Raw genomic sequence first — 22070 nt, 5'->3', positions numbered from 1 at the left:
ACCAGTCTCATCAGACACGATAACCCACCACTTCGTCGGGCCGGCCTTGTCATGACTCCAAGATTGCGGGGCTGCATCTTGATGAAGGCCCAACCTTTGCTAGTGCGTATCGAGAACCAACATGAACATGGGACCTCATTGGGCGCCAGGTTCGTATTCACCTTAAGCAAGAAGTTATGGAAGAGATTCGGATCTTAGTGGATCCCGATGAAGCGCTCGCAAAGATGCATGAAGGCGGATAAGACCATTGAAATCAGGGCCCAGTGATAAAGCTAGATTCTGCAGAAATGGATCATAGAGTAGAGGAAAGTGGACAAGGGGAAATTTTCACCACCTTGGAGGTGGTAGGCAAGAACCATCATCGCGGCCCTGCCGGGTGTCGAGGAGTCACCCAGGGAGAAAGCGGTGCCACAAAGCCTCCGATGCTCCTTTGTTGGAGATATTTGCACTGTGCACACTTGCAATTTCAAGTTCAAGTGTATCTATGCACCACTTCAAAGTTGGACAATTGTTACATCTGCTCTATTAATCATCCACAGATTGGAATGTACCATCTATATCCATTTTTGAACATGTGAATTTAGTCAATTACTCTTCCAGTTGAAATTTCAAATGAAGGCAGTTTAGTTTACCAGAACTCAAAGGTAGGGTTTGGTGAGATCTGCCATTTAGGAGTGTAATGTAGATTACAATAAATGTTCATACTTTTTGTCACGTGCCGCTCATGTGCTCCCCATATAGTGGTCATGAATAGACATTCCACGCCACTTGTCATGTACGCAAGCTAGCATGCTCATGATCTACAGTAGCCTGCAATTTGTAACTTCTATGGCCTAGTTTAAGTAACCAGAGTTCAGTAACCTGCAATTCAATTGTCTCTTATCTACATGTGTACTTTCTTTGATGGTTTATGTTTTCAATACAATTGCACCAACCATGTATGTCAAATGCCAAATTTGTGTTTCCTATGGGCAGTTAAGAATATAATGATTTAATTGTATCTAGGAATTGTTATCACCGGTAAGTGACCTTTGGAGGTTTTTGGTGTCGTTGGCATTGTGGGATGAGCCTTTGAAGTCATTCATCTTTTGCTTGTTATCTTCTTCTATTATCATAAGGTATGCTGCTTTGCCCATATATATTTTTATTTTCTTTATGCAATGGTTGGTTATTGTGTACTATCGGACATACTAACAAATAAAGGCAAGGATCATGTTCTGCTACATCTCATGGAAGGAGGCTGCCAACATAAACTTGTCGGGACTTGCATGTGTTAATATTTGTGTAGAGAATGCGCTGCTGGTTGTTTTAGGTAGTACTTTTTTTTGGTGGATAATGGAAGTTTGGTCGTAACACCACTCGAGTTTGAGCACCATGACAAGAGAACTAAGCAAGTGTGCCCTACTTAGCTAGGAATCCGCCCGACAAATGGGAGATATACTCACCAGCAGAGTCTACACGAAAGACATGAATAGGGGTAGATAACTGGGTATGTACGGTGGTAGCGAACTGCTGATATACAGGAAGAACCTCATTGTGAGAAGACATAAATATTTCCAAGTTTAGTGAGAAATCATCTATAAAAGTAATGTAATATCGATACCCCCTTTCGAGATGAAGGGAGCTTTGACCCCAAACATCTGAATGAACAAGATCAAAAGAACGCTAAGACATTAACTCCCTATGACGGTAAGGTAATTGAATCTTTTTACCAAGCTTACAACCCTGATAATCTAAAGGCACATCTCCTAAGATAGACCCATAAAAACACAATGAACTAAATACGAAAGATGTCACACAGATGATCGAGACGCTGATGGAAAGAGCTCCTAGACAAGGTAATGGGCAGAGAGACTGGCGGCCATGGCAATGGAAGGAATATGAAGCCAGTAAAGCTCCAAAAAGGGCCCAAGAAGCGCTCACCCACCAGCCACCTCCATCGAGCGTCGTGAGAAAGACTGAGTTAGACCGACTATAAACTAGCTTGACGATGGTGCTCGCACACGTAGGTTGCGTCGCTGCCATCTCCAGGAGACTGTCGCCATAGGAAACCACTCACTAGGTTGCCGCCGCCACCAGTCATACCCACTCGCCTTCCCGCCCTGGTCGACACCAGCGATCATGCTAGCTTGGCCTCTTTGTCTCCTCTGTACGCACATGCCCAGCGCTCTCCTTGTTGTGAGACTAAGCCGGTTCCCAAGGCTCGTCTTATGTTTCCTCTTAGATTGGATCTGAACAAGGAAGAGTAAACCAAAAAAAAGTACAATGCCTTCACTGTCGGGCTATCATATCATCTCTTGTCGGCCGGTGATTTTGACAATGTTCACTACACTGGGTTCGATTGGCCACATGCGCATTCACCTGTGTGGCCTTTGTCTTCTCTTCGAGGAGGTCACATATCTGCCTCGCCCTATTGCCAATTTGGAGCCTAAACCGTAGGCTCCTGCCCCAGATGCTCTGTACTTGTCGGTGGTTCGTCGGGAGTACGCACTTCAGCAGGGTCATTCCATTGTCGACATTTCTGCGTTTAAAGTTCTGCTATTTGGCGTCAGCTTGATATTCTGCTGGTTGTGGCTCTTGTGCGCGTGTTGCCAAATTGTTCGTTTATGAGCTCTTGTATCGGCAACGTAAGGAGTTTGAGCCGTGATGTGCCCAAATCTTTTTCGCTTGTGCCCGTGTCTCTTCTGGAGGCACTCAGTGAGATCCACACTAAGGAGACTAGTCTGCGTGGTGCTAGTCCACTGTAAGTTCCCTCGGAGCTCGCTCCGCGCTCACCTGCTACACCACCTACTGCACCGGCTGCTTCCCGCTTCAGTGATCCGCCTCTTCTACCATATCCAATAGGCAGTGGTAGTCACCCTTCTTCTAGTAGTTGTTGTCCACATTGCCCCTATTGCGTCAATGATGGTGCAGTTGAGTATGATTGCTACAAGAAGAAGCAACACATGTGACGCGGTTCTTCTTGAGGGCTTGTGGTTCTACATTGACCTCTTTAGTTGCGTCTCTAACTGCACAGGATGTTGTGCAACAAGATCTGCTTGCAGCTTCGGGTTCTTCCTCGACAGGTTCTGCAAGTTCAGCTACAAAGCGACCACCTCCTCCACAGTTAGGTACATCCCCATGGATTCTTGATTCTGGAGCCTCTTTCCTTATGACATATGATTCTTCCTCTTTGCCATCCATTAGACCTCTAGATTCCCTATTCTTATCGCCGATGGTACTTCTCTTCCTATTGCTAATCCAGGTACACTGAGCATTCCATCATTTTTTGTTTCCCTTGTGGCTCATGTTCCTCGGCTTACCATGCAACTCTTTTCTATTGGCTAGATTACTTACTTTGGTTGTAACGCCATTCTCGATGATGATTCTTGTTGTGTTTAGGACCGCCGTAGGGGAGCTCTAGTTGGAAGCCTATCTGACATAATACGGGTGATTGCGATGGGGAAATTCTATCTAGACTGTGCGGGATGGCTTCGATGGGAGGGAAATAGCTGCATGCATGCTATTGTGTAGGGTAGAAAGCGAATTAGATAAGAAGATCGAAGATGGCAAGACAAATGATTGATCTGGAAGGCAATGAAAAAGTTCTTTTCAAGGAAGCATGAGTTGTATGTGTGGAGGAGAAAGAAAAACCCTAGGCCCTAATACCACGTTTGGGAAATAACAAATTATATTTCCATGAAGCGATAGGGGGGTATATATACACGTACATGTGTGGTAAATATGCAGAAAACCCATGAGGGTTATTACATGGCTAACATATACCACTCTTAACAACAATCACATATAAGTTCCCCATCTTTGTGATAGATGAACTTCTTGATGAGCATGCTTGATTTATGTTCTGGTTTTCACCAAATGCGTAATAACATCGCCAAGATAATCTTTCGCACGCACAATGCCAACTACAAGTTCCTAGTCATGCCTTTTGGCATGGCCAATGCCCCCAACGACTTTCTAGGGCTTGATCAACGAGATCCTTTAGCTCTTCCTTCGTTGTTTTTTCTGTCTTGTTTGATTATATCCTTATTTATTGCTCATCATGGTTGGAGCACTGCGTCGTTTGATACAGGGCAAGTCGTTGGATGGCCCGACCTTCATGATTTGGAGGTGGAACGGCGATGAACATTCGTAACTATTCGTACGAAAAGCGATTTCAAGCTCTTCTTCCTCTTGCTCTCCTTTCTCCTCATCCATGGCTTGGTCTTCTTCCCTCACTTATCCATGCTAGATTCCTTTGCACCTAAGCATGCACAAGGTTTTGGAATTAGGTAGTAGACATGTCTCATATGAATGCATATGGAGCTCGAAGAGTAACAAAGTAACCTCGGTGTCAATGGCACATGAGCGAGCTCTTGTCACCGGTCCACTTGGAGCTTGTGGGGTTGATGATACATGGTGATGTCCATGGGGTGCTTCGCATCAATCTTCGTCTTGTGTTTGAGGTTATATGACAAGATACTCTCTTCCTCGAATGGTCCAAGTGCACATTCGGTGCTGCATCCATGGCGTACCTCAGCCATGTGATTTCTGCAGGTGGTTTGCCCATGGATCGACAAGGTCCATCTTTGGCAGATGAGCCAACCTCACTATTGGTGTTAACGCATGTGCTATGAGGCTTCGGTCTTTGTCACACCTGTGCGTGATGACACAGTGGACTAGAGAGATGCCAAGGGCATGTTGGGCCATGGGCATTGTGAGGGATGTAAACTAGAGCCAAGTGTGGCCCAGAGAGGAGGCTATTTAACGTGTTTAACTGACGAGATGAATCATCGATCAGAAGAATGAACTGGTTCCTGGTATCCTCGATATCCTCATCTTTCTGTGCTCTTCTCACCTCAAACCCTATCCCAACTATCCCGATACCTTGTGACTCAATTCCCTCTCCGACGGGTACATCACAATTTGATAATCAAAGCCCCCCCCCCCCCCCCCCCCCAAAAAAACCCAGCTTCCGTAGTTGTTCCTCTGAATCTCCTGACCTGATTCGTACATCCACTTTGTTGGGTGTGATTTTGCTTCTGTGAACATCACGCAAAATCCCTTAGATAGATTTTGGATTGGCTTTGAGCGTTAACGGCGGCGCAATCCAAGCCTTCTGCTCAGACATGCCATGTCCTTACAGCCATGGAGAGTGAAAATCAGATGAAGTCCTTGCTCGACATGATCCTCAAGCGCCTCAATGACTTGCCATCCTGGACTAGCGCCATGAGGCCTAGCTCTAGTTCAAAGAGAAAGTCACCACCGATATGCAAGGGATGAGGAAAGAAATCCACCTCACCCAAGCAAATGTCAATGAGCCCAAGACGCACACCCGCGATCCATTAGAATTAGGCTCTGCCATCGCACCCGCACCTTTGGCGACCCCGCCACTGCCAAAGATGGGTAGCCAATGAGATGACCGCCCCACAACTATCGTATGCCATGTCGGTCATCTCGCAGGCTGCTCCAGCTGGTGGCCATGGCTATGTCAAATCCCCGCACCATGGTTTCCCCACTTTCAACAGCACTGCCCTACGCCTTTGGTTGGACTGTTGCCTGGCCTATTTTGAGTTGTACAAAATTTCGTAGCATCAACGGGTGACCACGACGATGCTCTACGTTGAAGAGCACGCGACAACACTGGCTTCATGCATGCCGGCAGTCCCAATGCATTTTCACACGGGAAGCCTTCAAGGAAGCTCTGTTGGAGGAATTTGGATCTAACGAAATTGAATTGTTGATGAATTGTTTGCTACAACTGAGGTAGACTAGATTGGTGGCGGATTAATGTTGGGCATTTGAGGCATCAATTCCCATTTGATTTCGCCGGCCTTTAGGCGCCGAAAATCATCATGCACGGCTTGTGTGTGCACACACCCAGGAGAAACTTGAGCACTAGCGTCCGCGCTACAGGCCGGCACCTACGGGTCAACCGCCTACCTCTCCGCTCCCAACATTGACCCCTCCTTAGGGATGTAAAGGCGCGCTGTTTAAGCCTGTTTAAGCCCACTTATCCATCTAATAGTTCAAGTTTTTTCCCATGAAAATGAACTATTGAGCTAACTAAACGGGCCTTTCGGCGCTATTTATTGCGCCATTTACATCCCTACCCCTCCTCGACCACCAGTTGCACTGCGGCCTCCGGACAAGTTTGGGCTCTATTCTGCTGTGGGGACAATTACCTTCAGGAGCATCAGTGCAAGCACCGAGGTGAGTGCTCACGGTCAAGGTCGGTGACTATGGCGAGTTGCTCTCAGATGATGCCATCCGCGCTCTAAAATTGATGGAGGAACCCGGTGCCCCATCATTGGAGTGCTGCCAGCTTTCGTGCACGCCATCACCGACTCTGAAGCGACAGGCACGATTCGCTTGCGCATACTTGTGGGCACCCAAGATAAGTTGCTGCTGCTCGACTTTGGGAGCACGTACAACTTCATCAACGCAATGTTCATTGATCATATCGGTGCCACCACCGCACCCATACCACTGGTGGGTGTCAAGCTTGCGAACGGATAGTGTCTCTGCTATGATAAGTTCGTCCTCGACAATTTGGTGGTTGCAAGGCCATGAGTTCACCACCAACATGCGTGTCATGGAGCTCTGCGCATATAATGGAATTTTGGGCATGGAAGTCTCGGCGCAATAGCCTGATGAACTGCCATTGGCTAGAGAAAATGATCACGTGCATTCACCAAGGCCAAGAGGTGACACTGCAAGGTGACCGATCAACCAACCAAACGTCTTTGCTTCCCCCAGAGCCTGATACTTTGCTCAAGTGGCATGCCGGGAACTGACATATGGGCGATGGCAGTGATGGAGATGACACCTTCGAGGTCACCAACAGAAGGACTACACGTGCCTCCGCCAGTTTAGGACGTCCTCTACGAGTTCCACGTCTTTGCCAAGCCCAAGTCCCTTTCACTTCATCGCCAATACGACCACGTCATGACCCTCATGCCGGAGTTGCGCCCAACCAAGAAAGGTCCTTGAGTTCAGGCTGTGTTTGCAGGGGCCGAGACGTGTAATGTTCCGACTCAGTATGTTAGTCTGGTTGCATTATGTTGGGAGTGCATCCGCTACGATGCTAGGCCACCTTGTCTGTTTGAAGTCAGGAACTCCTGTCTTCTGTTTATGCCTGAAGTCAATGGCTCCCTAGAGTGCGACAACAACCCACTCTTTGAGAACGGCACCACGCCACCGCACAATGGGTCAACCTTGGAATCCCATCCCTCGTCGCTAATGGGTGTGCATCCGTGGATGCTGGGCCTCCTTGTCTGTTTGACGTCAACAACTCCCATCTAGGCCCCGCGTCTTTTGTTTACATCTAAGCCAATAGCTCCCTGGGGTGCAACGACGGCCCTCCAAGAGTGTTTGTGGGTTCGGGCGGCACCACGCCACCCCACAACGGGTAAACCATGGGATCTAATCCCTTGTCGCCTCGTCTGTTTGAAGTCAATAGCTCCCATCTAGGGCCTGATGGGTTGGGCCGCTTCGTCTGTTTGAAGTCAATAGCTCCCATCTAGGCCTTGTGTTCTTTGTTTATGTTTGAATGGCCTGCTTTTTTTTATGTTTGAAGGCAATAGCTCCCTGGATTGCGCCGACGACCTTTCGAGAGCGATCGTGTGTTCGGGCGGCACCTTGTCGCCGCGTAGCGGGTCAACCTTGGGATCCTGTCCGTCCTCGCCAACGGAAGTGCATCCATGACGATGCTGGGCCGCCTCGTGTGTTTGAAGTCAACAAACTCTCATCTTCTGTTTATGTCTGGGATCCCGTACATCATCGCCAATGGGGATGCATCCGTTACAATTCTAGGGCTGCCTTGTTTGTTTGAAGTTTACAACTCCTATCTAGGCCCAGCATCTTCTGTTTGTGTGTGAAGTCAATAGCCCCCTTGAGTACGACAACGGCCCTCCGAGAGCGATTGTGGGTTTGGGCGGCACCATGCCACCGCATAGCAGGTCAACCATGGGATCTCGTCCCTCTTCGCCAATGGGAGTGCATCCATGACAATGCTGGTCCACCTTGTTTGTTTGAAGTCATCTAGGTCCCGCATCTTCTAATTATGTTTCAAGTCAATAGCTCCCAGGAGTGCCATGATGGCCCTTCGAGTGCACCGATGATATTCAAGAAGGTCCTTGTAACTGGATTAGCTAGACCATACCGTTACTCTCATTTGCAAAATGACAAGATCGAGCGCCGAGTTAGCGAGATGGTGCGTTGCGGGGTGATCATGCACAACATGAGCCCATATGCCGCTTCCGTGCTCCTCGTGAAGAAGGATGGAACGTGGCCTTTTGTGTGGACTATCCACGCCTAACATGACAGTAAAAAACAAGTTCCTTTTGCCAATTCGACGAACTCAATGAGCTAGCGGCGCGACCTACTTCTCCAAGCTCAACTTCCATGTTGGTTACTACCAAATCTGGATGAAGCATGTGATGAGATGAAAATGGCGTTCAAGATGCACCACAAACACTTCCACTTCCGAGTCATGCCATTTGGGTTGACGAATGCGCTGACAACATTCCAATGACTCTTGGACTCGATCTTCGCCGAGCATGTCAGTAGGTTTTTCATTGTCTTTCTGGATGACATCTTGGTGTATAATTCCTCACTTCAGGAGCACACTAGCCACTTGCATCGGCTGCTCGACAGGATTCATCCACACCAAGGCATCCCAGTGCACGTTCACCTAGACTGGTATCAAATACCTAGGACATGTGATCTCTTGGGACGGTGTCGCCACAGACAACCAGAAGGCGACAACCATGCAACATTGGCCCACTCCCACCAACGCCACCAAGCTGTGAGGTTTCCTTGGCCTCACGGGCTATTACCGAAAGTTTGTGCCCATGTATGGCATCCTTGCCAAGCCACTTACCCCGCTGCTAACAAAAAAAGGGCTTTGAAGTGGCAGATCATGCCTAGACGGTGTCCGAGCCACTCAATCAAGCGATGGTGACGACAGCCGTTTTGGTGCTGCCCGACTTCATTAAGCCATCGTCAATTGAGATGGATGCCCATGACACCGGCATTGGGGCCGTCCTCGTGCAAGGCAGCCACCCCGTGGCATTCTTTAGCAAGGCTCTCGGCGTCCACAACAAAAAACAATCAGGAAAGGAGTTCCTCACTGTCATGATGGCCGTGGACAAGTGGTGCACCGACCTCCAAACGGCTCCGTTCATGATCCTGATTAACCGCAGTGCTTGGGCAACTGTCAGCTCGTGACAAATCTGCAACGGACGGTGATGTCCAACCTCCTGTGGCTCCCGTTCACCTTCCAATACAAGCACGACGTTGAGAACGGCTCTGACAATGCTTTGTCTCGCGTGGGCAACCTCCTCTTGGTTGACACTCTCTTGGTCTGGCAACCCGGCCGGAGGCAGGAGGTAACTAACTCATACAAGACAGATGTGTCAGCAAGCTTTTGCCAACTCGCACTGTGCAGCCTGGAGAAGCAACACTGCTATGCATCATTCGCTTCCACTGGCGTGTATGGATCGGCTGCAACATCGCACTGCAGGCGAAGCTAGTGAGCGTGCTGCGCAACAATGTGGTCGGCAGCCACTTTGGGTTGGTCGCGACCTACCACTGCGTCAAGTTGTTCCTGTGCACAAGGCTCAAACAAGCCGTCGATGATTTTGTCCTACAGTGTGAGGTGTGCCAGCACGCCAAGTACGAACACACCAAGCCGGCCTACTTGGAACTCCTATCGGTGCCGGAAGGGCCGTGGACGGGCCTGACCATGGACTTCGTTGAGGGCCTTCCCTAGTCTAACAGATTTGACATGATCATGGTGGTTGTCGACCCGCTTCATCATCAAGCCTGCACACTAAATGCCACTTTGCCACCCCTTCAGTGCACAATAAGTGGTGCGGACGTTCTTGGTCGCGATCGCAAGCTTCACGCCACGCCCAAGTCGATCGTCTCGGACTGTGACTGCGTCTTCACCAGCGACATGTGGCAAGAGATGCTCGCCTCCGTTGGCACCCAGCTGCGGTAGTCCATAGTGTATCATCCACAAACAAATGGTCAAAGTGAGCGTGTAAACCAATGCCTTGAGATTTACCTTCGCTGCGACCTCCACGACACTCCAGGCAAATGCGGGTGCTGGCTTCTGATGGTGGAGCTTTGGTACAACTCCACATTTCACTCGATCACTCAATTGTTCCCCCTTCAAGGTGCTCTACGGGCAGGAACCAAACCTTAGTGCCACCCTCTCTTGGCCGACTGCTTCTACATCAGCGATCGACGACACAGATTGGGAGCAGCAGACCGAGCTCCTGGGCACCCAGCTGCTCTGAGGTCAGTGCCGCATCCAGCGCAAGGCTGACCGCAACCGTGTTGAGCGCATGTTCATGGTGTGGGATGCGGTCCTGCTCAAGCTGCAACCCTACGCCCAAAGCTCCGTTGCCTTACCACAAGCTCACATGCAAGTACTTTGGGTCTTCAAAGGTGCTGCAATCAGTCAGGCAGCTCGCTATAAGCTCGATCTTCCGGACGACAGCCACATTTACTCCGTCTCCCAGCTGAAGCCATTCATGCCGGACTACACTCCAGTGTTTCCCGAGCTGGTGCGCACCACCGATCTGACAGTCGGCGACCTGATGAAACACGACAATGGCTTGGTCGTCCAACTCAAGGTGTGGTGGTCTACCCTATCACCGAGACAGTCACCTCGGAGGACTATGGCGTTCTCAGGCTCCGCTTTCCGACGGCAGCGGTCTGGACAGGGGCTCCATCTGAAGAAAGGGAGAATGTCACACCTGTGCCCGATGACACAGTGGACTAGAGAGATGTCAGGGGCATGTTGGGGGATTTAAACTGGAATTGAGTGTGGCCCAGAGAGTGAGGCTATTTAATACTGGGTAACTGGCGAGATGAACCATCGATCTGAGGAACAACTGATTCCTCGTCCCCTAGCTTTCCTCTCATCTTTCTGTGCGCTTCTCACCTCAAACCTTATCCCCACTATCCTGATCCCCTCTCCGACGGGTTCGTCAGTCTTGCAGGCTACCACCGCAAGTTTTATCAAGGACTTTCGCAGTATGGCAGCGCAGCTCACCAAGCTACTGAAGGAGGGATTTAGTTAGTGTGAAGAAGCCAAGGCTGTGTTTCATGAGAGCACCCTCGGTACAGCCCCAGTCGTGCAGATGCCAACTTCCAACTCCAGCTTTATCGACGAGGGTGATGCTTCAAATCTGGCCATAGCGCCGTTCTTCACCAGGACAATGGTGTGTCGACTTTCTAGAGCCGGCGCATAGCAACGCTGCGTCCTGCCAAGCTGGCAGCCTATGAGAGGGAGCTAATGACGGGAACATGCATTCACCGACTGCACTGACCACTATGGTTTGAATTTCACCCTGGAGCAGCGGCTCAGATAATCCCACAACATCAATTAGTGAACAAGTTGTTCGGCTACGATTTCATGGTGGAACACCGTCGTGGGCATCTGAAGATACCAAGCGTTGTGCTCCCGAAAAAAAAGATACCAAGAGTTGCTTAGTAAAAGTACTAGTGTAGATGCTACTAGTAATCTGAACTCAGTAGAAGTTCATGGATACGATGAATCTTAATATCAGCTTGTCAACTAATTGATGATTTTTCATCCCTTCATATTAGTGATGTTCCTATGCTTCTATGCTGAGACAGGGGATGGGTAGTCTATTTTCTTGTTATGGTCATACTGTTATCAGCAACGGTCATGCTGCTGACAAGACTAACTAGTCAAGGAAAGCCAATGACTGAGGTCAAGGTGACATCTCCACCTTCAATGAACACTATGGAGCAGCTCTTAGCTGTTCAAAATGCTATTTCCAAAGTTGAAGAGCTTGTCCAGGATGCAAATATTGTTCTTCTGAAGATAAGAGCTCTACTGCTGGCTTTTCCATCTCAGGTGATTATATCTTCTTAGTTTTCACCATTCCATCTTAAAATTTATTTTGATTTGCAGTTTTGCTTATGTGCTGTCTATGCTATATGGGTAATGTTGTAGTAAGAAGGTAGCATGCACTGTAGATTGTGGTAGATGTATTATCCAAGGGGATGTCTAAGTTACACTTTAATTTGCAAATTTATACTTAATTTGGTGCAGAAATAATGAAACCACATACAACTACGTGCCTTGTTTCATGAAATTATTATGAAGTACTGATGATTAACCTGGAAGCGTGTGCAAACTAATTTACCTGCATGGGGTTTTTCTTTCCTATGGAATTAGCAGATGAAATACACCAGGCAGATATGCCCTTTTGTTGTTTCCCATTATTCAAATGTTGAATCTGTAATTGCTAGTAACTGATCAATTAGCATACTGAGCCGTGGAACCCCATTGATTCACTCCTCGTATACGTAACTACACATTTATCTTTGCAACCAAGGGGAGGTACACCACTGTTCTCCTGCCACTGAGCTTGCTACCCCTTTAATTTCTACCAATGAACTTTCCCTGAAGACATGTAACAGGATACAAGTGAATTTGGGTATCGGAGGGGATAAGGACTTGGGGAAGAAGTAGAGCGAGTAGTTGGGGGAGGATCAAATTTCACTATTCATTCGATAATTCTCCTGTTACAGCTCATGGCATATAAATAACGCGCCCAAGTGACACCCTGGCCCACACACAACTACTACGCCACCACTAAACACCACCCTTTAAGGAACACGCCTGATGAGCTGGGCCTGGTGTGACATCCCCTCTGCAGCAGTTGGAAACCACTCTTGAACATTGGCATAGTCTTCCCAAGTCGTCTTCTCTGGCAGCGAAAGACCGCTTGATGAGCACCTGAAGCAGAGCAGTGTTGCCTTTCTTCAAGAGGCGACGATCCAGGATTGCCGCCGGAGAAACTTCAGAGATATCAAGCTCCGCAGCTGAAGGAAGTTTGGAGAAAACGGTCGAATGATCAGGCACATGCTGCCTCAACTGCGACACATGGGACACAGGATGTAGAAGGCAGTTCTACTTCATAAGCCACTAGACCAATTTTGTAAAGTATTTTGTAGGGCCCAAAACACTTGACAGAGATCTTCGGATAGGGTCTGGCAGGCACAAACTGTTGAGCATACGGATGCAGCTTGTCCTAAACTTGCCCCCCTTTTGGAAGTTCCTATCAGTGTGATTTTCATCAGCATAGTGTTTCATATGTAACCGAGCCTTGTGATGTTGCCGCTGGAGAAAATCACTGTACCAACTCGTCCTGGAGCAAGGATTCTGCATCTTCAGAAGTAAGATCAGTCAGAGAAGAAAGAGAGAAGTCCACATTACAACCTTGAATTAACAACTTGGTTTAATTTGCAACCTTGAACTGCGAAACCGGTCGCACAATACCCCAAACTAACCACATGGTGCAAAACTCAACCCTCCTCCCGGTTTTGCCTCGGTCAAGTGGTTTTGACCGCGTTGACTGCTGACATGGCGCTGCCCAGTCAGCAGTCATGCCAACTCAGCTAGGACTGAACTGAATCTGTTTTTTTCAACATTTTTTTACAAAGTTGTCCCTGAACATTTGCAAAAACACCCCTAGACTATATTCTTAGGCCTTGTTTGGTAGGCCGTGATCCACCCGGGATCCCCTTAAAAAACCGGGGCGCAAAGACCACGAGGGCAAACCGGCCCGTGGAGAATTACCGCACCATTTGGTTGTTTCACCCATCGGGGATATTCCGGCCCATCCACGTCCTTTCCACGGGGGAGAGATCCACGCCTCGAGGGTTCGGGGGAGAAAACCACGGCTTGCAGCGAGGAGAGTAGTGAACGCCAGGAAACGACGACCAAGACCCAGCGCTCCGCCTCGAGCTTCTCCGCCGCGACCGGAGCGACGCTGCGGACCGCCCTCCTCCAGTGATTCGCCTCCATACTCCGTGCCTCTGCCCCTCCGGCAATATGCTCCAGGTTCCCTCCCTTCAGAGCTCCGCCCCTCCCGCGACGCCAGTGAATCGGGGTCGTCACCCTCCTCCTTCCCCGGAGCTCCCTCCGTTAGCTCCTGTCATCTCCGGCGACGTCGACGGCCAGGTCGTTGTCCTTCTCTTTGAACCTCCTCCTGTTCTTCAACCCCAACGATTTTGCTTATCAAGCTGGACGAGGCCTTGTCCAGATCCACGAACCTGCTCTTGCAAGGGATTGCCTCCCCTCCACTTCTTACCGTTTGGACACCGGGGTTGTCGAACACCCCCCAGTGGTGGAAGGGATCATATATGCACGGGAAAAATCTCTCCTAGGGGTGTATTGCCCTGGATTTTCACTCCCCAACAACCAAATGAGCCCTTAAAGTGCAATCGGGTCCTCATGCCCGCACTGCCGCACCGCACGCTGGCAGGCTGCGAGCTGCTCACGCTGGAGGTGTGGATTGCAGCGACCGTCCGCCGGCGTGGACATCACTGGTTGACGGTGGTACAGTGGGTGGCAGACTGTAGTGTGGTGGGGTGTGCACGTGCGCCGGCATTCAGGTGGAGTCCTCTCCTTCTCACCTCCGGTTGCTGTTAAAATATGTGCTGAATATGTGTACGGGTTGTGCTACAGTTGGATTTGTAATTAGTGAAAGGTTAGGTGTTTGAGTCGAACACGTTTAGCCCAACACGTTTAGCCCAGGCCTATTATATAAGGGCACCATGGGGTAGCCAAATAGGCTAGACATAAGCTTGTAGGTTAAACAAAGATTACGAGAGGGACTGTCCGGCACCAATCTGAGTTAATCAATGCTTGGAGAATACATGCAGTGCTTAGTGCATGACAGCTGGTGAAGTGGAAAAAATATATCAAAAAATGGCTTCCATTGCCGGAATTTTGGTATAACTCTTACGACAACATATCGCTGGCTGCACTCCATTCAAAGCTCTATATGGAATAGATCCAAATTTTTGTACAATGCCTGCTTTGGAGGATGAACTACACTCTTCGCTGGCAGAGCTTGCAGCTGATTATGCTGATTTTTTTGCATTACTGCGGGAACACCTCCGCAGCGCACAGGAGCGCGTCAAGGCTCAGGACGACAAGCACCACCAGGATTGTTAGTTCGCTGTCGACAAAGATGTGCTCCTTAAGCTTCAACCATAGGCGCACTCATTGCTCGTCAGTCAGACCGTGCTCCAAGCTTGCTCACAAATTCTACAGCCCATTCAAAGTCCTGGAACGAATTGGAGCTGCAGCTTATCGTTTGGATCTTCCGCCCTCAAGTCTCATACATCCAGGGTTCCACATGTTGCAACTGAAGCCATTCACCGCCAACTATTCACCGGTCTTCATGAAGCTGCCAGATCTCTCCACTGTGCTGTTGCAACTGCTGGCTATCCGGGAGCGACTTATGGTCACGAAGGGCAGCATGACAATTCTGCAAGTCAAGGTACGCTGGAACATGCGACTTGGGAAGATTACTACATCTTGTGCTCGTGTTTTCTAGCGGCCGCTTGACTGGGTTGCAGGTGGTGATGGGCGACTAAACAGGTGGACATGAGTCCACACGTCAGGGACCTCAAGTGGCTGGTTGACCCATCAAGTGTGGCATGTGTGCCATCACGATGTCTGAGTGTATATTTAAGCCCTGGGTTTCTTCAGCAAACTGGTGAAGGGCTTAGCCAAAATTCCATAGGCCTGTTCAAACTTTATGTAATATCCAGTCAATCCCAAAAATTCTCCGAGCTCTTCTTGCAAGTATCAGCAGGTTATAATGCCAAATAAGAGTTTCTTGTGGTTGAATTCAAATGGTAACCTGTTTCTATTAATCTCAAAAGCTTACAAAAAGAATCAAATTCATTTGAAAAATACTCTCCACCACGATCGGGCCTAAGCCTCTTGATTTTATGATCAAGTTGGTTTTCCACTTCAGCTTTATAGATTTTGAAAAAGTTCAAAGCCTCATCTTTTGATTTCAAAAGATACACATGGCAGTATCTAGTGGAGTCATCAATTAAGGTCATGAAATATTTCTTTTCACCTTTTGTCAAAACACCATTCATTTCACAAAGATCTAAATGGACGAGCTCTAGTAGTGCAAGATTTCTTGTTTCTGCAGTTGTATGAAACTTACGAGGTTGCTTAGCTTGCACACAAACTTAACACTTAGATCCCTTAACAATGATGAAATTAAGGATTAAGCTCAACTTGGCTAACCGCGTCATGCAACCAAAGTTAATATGACAGAAACGTGAATGCCAGACATTTGATTCACTATTGTTGCACACATGATTAACAACTTTATTACAAACATCTGACAATGATAGTCTGAACAAGCCTCTTGATTGATAACCTTTACCAACAAAAGTTCCATACTTGGACACTACAAATTTATTGGACTCGAAGACAAGCTTGTAGCCATCTCTACACAAAAGAGACCCGCTAACAAGATTTTTTTTTTTGAGGAAGGGGACATAATGCACGTTCTTCAGCCGCGTGATCTTCCCCGAAGTAAACTTCAGATCGACCGTGTCAACACCACGAACAGAAGCACTTGAAATGTTGCCCATCAGCATGGTGGAAGTCCTTGAGGTTTGATAAGAAGAAAACATGGAAATGTCATCTCATACATGTACATTAGCACCCGTGTCAATCAACCGATCAGGAGAATGACATACTGAAAAAATAGTGGAAAATATACCATACCCAGTAACCTTCATGTCAATGTCCCCAATGACAACATTAGCTGTAACACCCACGATGCGGCTATATCTCCCATGTGTCGGAGCACGACTTAGAGGCATAACCGCATTGTAGGCATGTCGCAAGAGAGGTAATCTTTACACATCCCATGTACTGAATAAGAAAGAGGTACAGAGCTGGCTTACAATCGCCACTTCACACAATACATGAATATAGCATTACATCATCCAGATACAATCAAGGTCCGTCTATGGAACTAAAATAAAAGAAGACTACCCCTAATGCAAAAGATCCTCAATCGCCCTGACTGGGCTCCTCTACTGATCAACTGAAACGAAACACGATGAACAAGATCTTCATCGAGCTCCTCCTTGAGCTTGGTTGAGTCACCTGCACGGTATCATCGGCACCTGCAAACTGGTTTTGGAAGTAATCTGTGAGTCACGGGGACTCAACAATCTCACACCTGCGAGATCAAGACTGTTTAAGCTTATGGGTAGGATAGGGTATTGAGGTGGAGCTGCAGTAAGCACTAGCATATATGGTGGCTAACTTACGCAAAATAAGAGCGAGAAGAGAAGCAAAGCATGGTCGTGAACTAGAAGTGATCAAGAAGTGATCCTGAAACTACTTACGTTTCAAGCATAACTCCAACGCCGTGTTAACTTCCCGGACTCTGCCGAGAAGAGACCATCACGGCTACACACGCGGTTGATGCATTTTAATTAAGTTAAGTTTCAAGTTCTCTACAACCGGACATTAACAAATTCCCATCTGCCCATAACCGCTGGCACGGCTTTCGAAAGTTCAAAACCCTGCAGGGGTGTCCCAACTTAGCCCATCACAAGCTCTCACGGTCAACGAAGGATATTCCTTCTCCCGAGAAGACCCGATCAGTTTCGGAATCCCGGTTACAAGATATTTCGACAATGGTAAAACAAGACCAGCAAGACCGCCCGATGCGCCGACATCCCGATAGGAGCTGCACATATCTCGTTCTCAGGGCAACACCGGATGAGCACTCCGTACAACTAAAACCAGCCCTCAAGTTTCCTCGAGGTGGCGCTGCAAAGGACTCTAGTTCGGACCAACACTTAGACAAGCACTGGCCCGGGGGGGCTTAAAATAAAGATGACCCTCGAGAGAGCGACTCCCAAGGGAAAAGTAGGTGGTGGTGAGGCAAATGGTAAAACCAAGGTTGGGCCTTCCTGGAGGAGTTTTATTCAAAGCGAACTGTCAAGGGGTCCCCATAACACCCAACCGTGTAAGGAACGCAAAATCAAGTAACATAACACCGGTATGACGAAAAACTAGGGCGGCAAGAATGGAACAAAACACCAGGCATAAGGCCGAGCCTTCCACCCTTTACCAAGTATATAGATGCATTAATTAAATAAGAGATATTGTGATATCCCAACATATCCATGTTCCAACCTGGAACAAACTTCATCTTCACCTGCAACTAACAACGCTATAAGAGGGGCTGAGCAAAGCGGTAACATAGCCAAACAACGGTTTGCTAGGACAAGGTGGGTTAGAGGCTGAACATGGCAATATGGGAGGCATGATAAAGCATGTGGTAGGTATTGCGGCATAGCAATAGAGCGAGCAACTAGCAAGCAAAGATAGAAGTGATTTCGAGGGTATGGTCATCTTGCCTGAGATCCCGCAAGGAAGAAGAACGAGTCCATGAAGAAGACAAACGGACGTAGATGAACGGATCCTCACAACTCCGGAACGAAACCGAAGCTAACGCGAGAAGTAACCCGGAAAGGAGCAAACAACATAGTAAACAAACATCACATAAGCATGGCATGATGCACAACCAAGTATGATGCATGTCCGGTTTAATGAGGCATGGCATGGCAAAGTGCACAAGCAATTCTACAAATTAAGTGGAGATCAATATGCAACGAGTTGCATATTGACGAAACACCACGACAAGTTATTTAGTTTGATCTCGTTTATGTATCCAACAATATTAAATGTTGATTAACATGGCAAAGGGTGAAGCAAATGAAAACTATCTATCTAGGCAAGTTTAAATGAGGGCGGAACAACAAACAACAAGTCCGGAAACTCCTCATGTGCATATTGTAGGTTTTGGTACTGTTCTGCCTTAAACACAATTTTAGAGTTATTAAACATGCAAAGTAAAGCCACCATGTTAAACTAGGCATTTTTCCACCCCATTTACATATAAAGTTTATTAAGTTTGGAGCTACGGTTAATTAGTTATGAATTAAAGCATTTTAATTAAGTTATTTAAGCAAATTTAAACAAACAACATTTTAAACATAGATGAAAGTGGCAAATTATGAAACTAGACGAAAAACTAAGCATTTTACATATAAAGTTTGTTTTAATCCGATGCACGGTTTGTGAGTTATTATATGCATGAACTCTAGGGACTTTTCTGCAAAACTGCCTCAGGATTAATAGCTAAATTCGTTCCACAGGAAAAAACATGATTCGGGCTGCATCTAAAATCTAGCCCAACAGGAGGAGAACAAAAGGGGCGCTGGGGTGTGCCTCACCCATGGGCCAGGCCCAGTTTGTGGAGGAGGCCCAAGAGGGGCCGGCTGGCTCGAGGCCAGGGCGTGGCCGACGTGGAGAGGGGCCGGCTCAGGAGGAGCTAGGCCTTGGGCGCCGCTGGACCTCCTCTGCCCGAACTGCTGCCGCTCGATGCAGCGAAGGAGACCCGCGGCTGGAGGGGGCTTGGCGCGGCGGGACGTCGCCGGGACGACCGGATCCAAGGCGGGGAGGCTCGACGGGAAGCAGGGCGGCTGGATCCAGGCGAGGACGGGGCAGAGGTACTTGGCGCGGTGGCGGAGCTGGCCCTCGAGCGAGGTGGGACGAGCAGGACGGAGAGGAGGCAGCAGGCAGGGAACACGGCGACTTGGCTCGGAACTTGCCGGATCCGAGCAGGAAGGAGGCGCAGGCATCGGGGATGGGTGGATCCGGTGCGAGGGAGGACTTGGCGAGGCTCGACGACACGGAACGGTGGCCATGGCGCCATGCCAACCGGGGCGAGCTCCTCTTGCTCCTGTACCTGGCGAGAGAGAGAAATTGAGAGCGCGAGAGAGACAGAAGGGGACGAACGAAGGGAGAGGGGGGTCGCGAGGGAGGTCGGCCTCGGGTGCTGCTGCTATGGCGAGGGAGTAGCACGGCGCAACGGCTGTGGTTGGTGGATCGGGAGGGAAGCACTGGTTGGGTGGCGGCGGAAATCAAGGGAGATGGTCGGGGGCCGCTGGTTGGATCTGGCAGGAGAGGAAAACAAGGAGATGGCGGCGGATGGGACGGATGGAAAGGATGGGACGGCTCCTCGGACTAGGGTTTGACTAGAATAGGTATGGGTTAGTCTACTGTATATAGCAAAAGAAATTTAGAAAGATATAGCAAAAGAAATTTAGAAAGGGCTAGAATAACCCTTCGATCGTAATCAGACGGTCGACAAACAAATAGGTAGGGATTCCAAAAAGGAAAACGGAGATGTTTTGTAGACGTTTGAGGATGATCCGAACACCACGGTAGCGACAGTCCTAGTCGGGTTCGGGACAACTATCGGACGCGCGCGCAAGGAGCGCGGCGGGCTGACGAGAGAGGTTAGGTTGGACCTGGCGGTAGGTAGTGGGCTGAGTAGACGGTCTTGTGTTGAGAGAAGAGAAAAGAGGGAGGCCCGGCGATTGTTTTCGTAGACCGAAAACGTCCGAGGAAAAGACCAGCTATACTGCCGCTATAGTTATCTGTTGGGGCGTCAAACGGACTCCGAACGCGATGAAACTTGGCAGGCGGCCTACTGACAACAAAACAACACCGCACGCCAACTTTCATCCCATTCCGAGAACATTTCCCGACCACTTATAAAATAATATTTCAGACGTGCCGTGGGCGCGTGCAAGTGTTTCTGGGCTCAGAACAGACAACGGAAGGAACTGGGAGACCGGGACAGATGCATGTTTTGAAAACATGATGATGCAATGCACATGATGACATGACAAGATGCAACACGCAAGCAAATGATAAGGCAACAACAGCGAATAACTGGACGACACCTGGCGCAACGGTCTCGGGGCGTTACAACACTCCACTACGAGAGGATCTCGTCCCGAGATCCAGGATGGTACCGGAGAGAAACGGAAGAGGAATAGGTAAAACAAAGTTGCTTCTTGATAAAAGAGTGAAACTAAAGAACCTTAGAGGTTGAACAACTTTAAAGAAGAAAACAACGAAGATGAACAAAGTTGAAACACTCCGTTGTCAAAGAGGAACAAGGAACATTGCGAGAACCTTGTAGGTTGAAAGACATAAGAAAAAGGGTTGCAATGGACAAGAAGTACATGCAAGCACTCCGGTAGAAACGAGATGTACAAGGAACGATAAGGATCAATTAGGACAACACTCCGGTTGGAAATGGAAGGTAAAGAATATGATCTTCGCAAAATAAAAGCACTTGGATGAGACTCTGGTTAAAAGAGGAATGATAGCCACTACACTCCGGGTAAAATAAGATAGAGAAGGAAAAATAATGATATAATTTGGACAGCACTCCGACTGTAAATGGAAGGAATTAAAAAGAACTTGACAAGATGAGAGCATACTTGATGAGATCAACAGCACACTGGCTCCGGAACTATTGAAAGAATGGCACAAGGGGTAAGAAAGATTTCAGACAGCACTCCGGTTGAGAAAAGAGACAAAACTTGACAGAATGGGAAGAATTTGAAAAGAGGGCACGACACTCCGGTTGAATGGATTATCAAAGAAAAGAACATGATCTTTGACAAAAATGGAATGATGGGTCGAAGAGTAAAACATCATAATGCCTTCGGAAGAAATAATAGAAGATAGATCATTGGAATTAAATTATGGAGAAGAAAATGATAACTCTTCCCACAAATGAATTTGAAAGAAAACATCCTTACGAAGAAGACTTGAACGGAGTTGTTGAAAAATCAACAAGGAAAACAATAAACTGCTTGTGGGCTTATGAAAACATCTCAAAACTTGAGGTGAAAACCTGCCACAAACGAAAACAATTGCTTGCTTGAGAGCGACGGAGAGATGAAAACGTCTTTCATCGCGAGAATAGGAGAAAACTTGGATTATTAATAAGCACCACAATAGCAACATTCCTTAGGGAAGGCTTTAGGTGAAATATAACCCAAGATAACTTCAATAAAGATATTGATGGGTTGCAAAGGAACTCATGAACGAATTGGAAATGGTGGGTTTAAAATATGTCATTCCGGACAACTTGTGAATCATGAAGCATGAAGGGAAATTGCCAAGAATGAGATAACACCACCTGAAAAGATAAGATAGAAAGAATTGTACTTCGGATGCAAGATGAAGAATACTTTAACTCCTCGAAACAAAACACGTGTCGAGCACCAGGTTTATTTTGGAGTATAGTTTGGCGGATCTTAGCTTCGAGAGAAATCTTGAGGGCAATTGAAGAATGAAAGGAATTCTTGACGAACCACCATGTTGAGCC

The 22070-nt window shown here is 48.0% G+C and overlaps 1 protein-coding gene across 2 annotated transcripts in view; it reads left to right on the top strand.

The window, feature by feature from the left end:
- LOC125513138 overlaps positions 1 to 22070 on the top strand; it is a 54407-nt gene that overhangs the window by 15239 nt on the left and 17098 nt on the right. The window contains exons 7-9 of one of the 2 annotated variants that reach the window (XM_048678177.1): positions 1006 to 1118; positions 11635 to 11878; positions 14941 to 15738. In XM_048678177.1, the coding sequence (XP_048534134.1) occupies positions 1006 to 1118; positions 11635 to 11878; positions 14941 to 15021 (438 nt within the window). In that variant the 3' untranslated portion in view covers positions 15022 to 15738. Of the gene's footprint in view, positions 1 to 1005; positions 1119 to 11634; positions 11879 to 14940; positions 15739 to 22070 lie in introns of those variants that run through there. The other variant, XM_048678176.1, reaches the window with a different exon arrangement.

This window comes from Triticum urartu, chromosome 6, assembly GCF_003073215.2.
Source record: "Triticum urartu cultivar G1812 chromosome 6, Tu2.1, whole genome shotgun sequence".
Lineage (NCBI taxonomy): Eukaryota > Viridiplantae > Streptophyta > Magnoliopsida > Poales > Poaceae > Triticum > Triticum urartu.
Note: the sequence above shows the minus strand (reverse complement) of the source record. Positions and strands in the feature narration are given on the sequence as shown.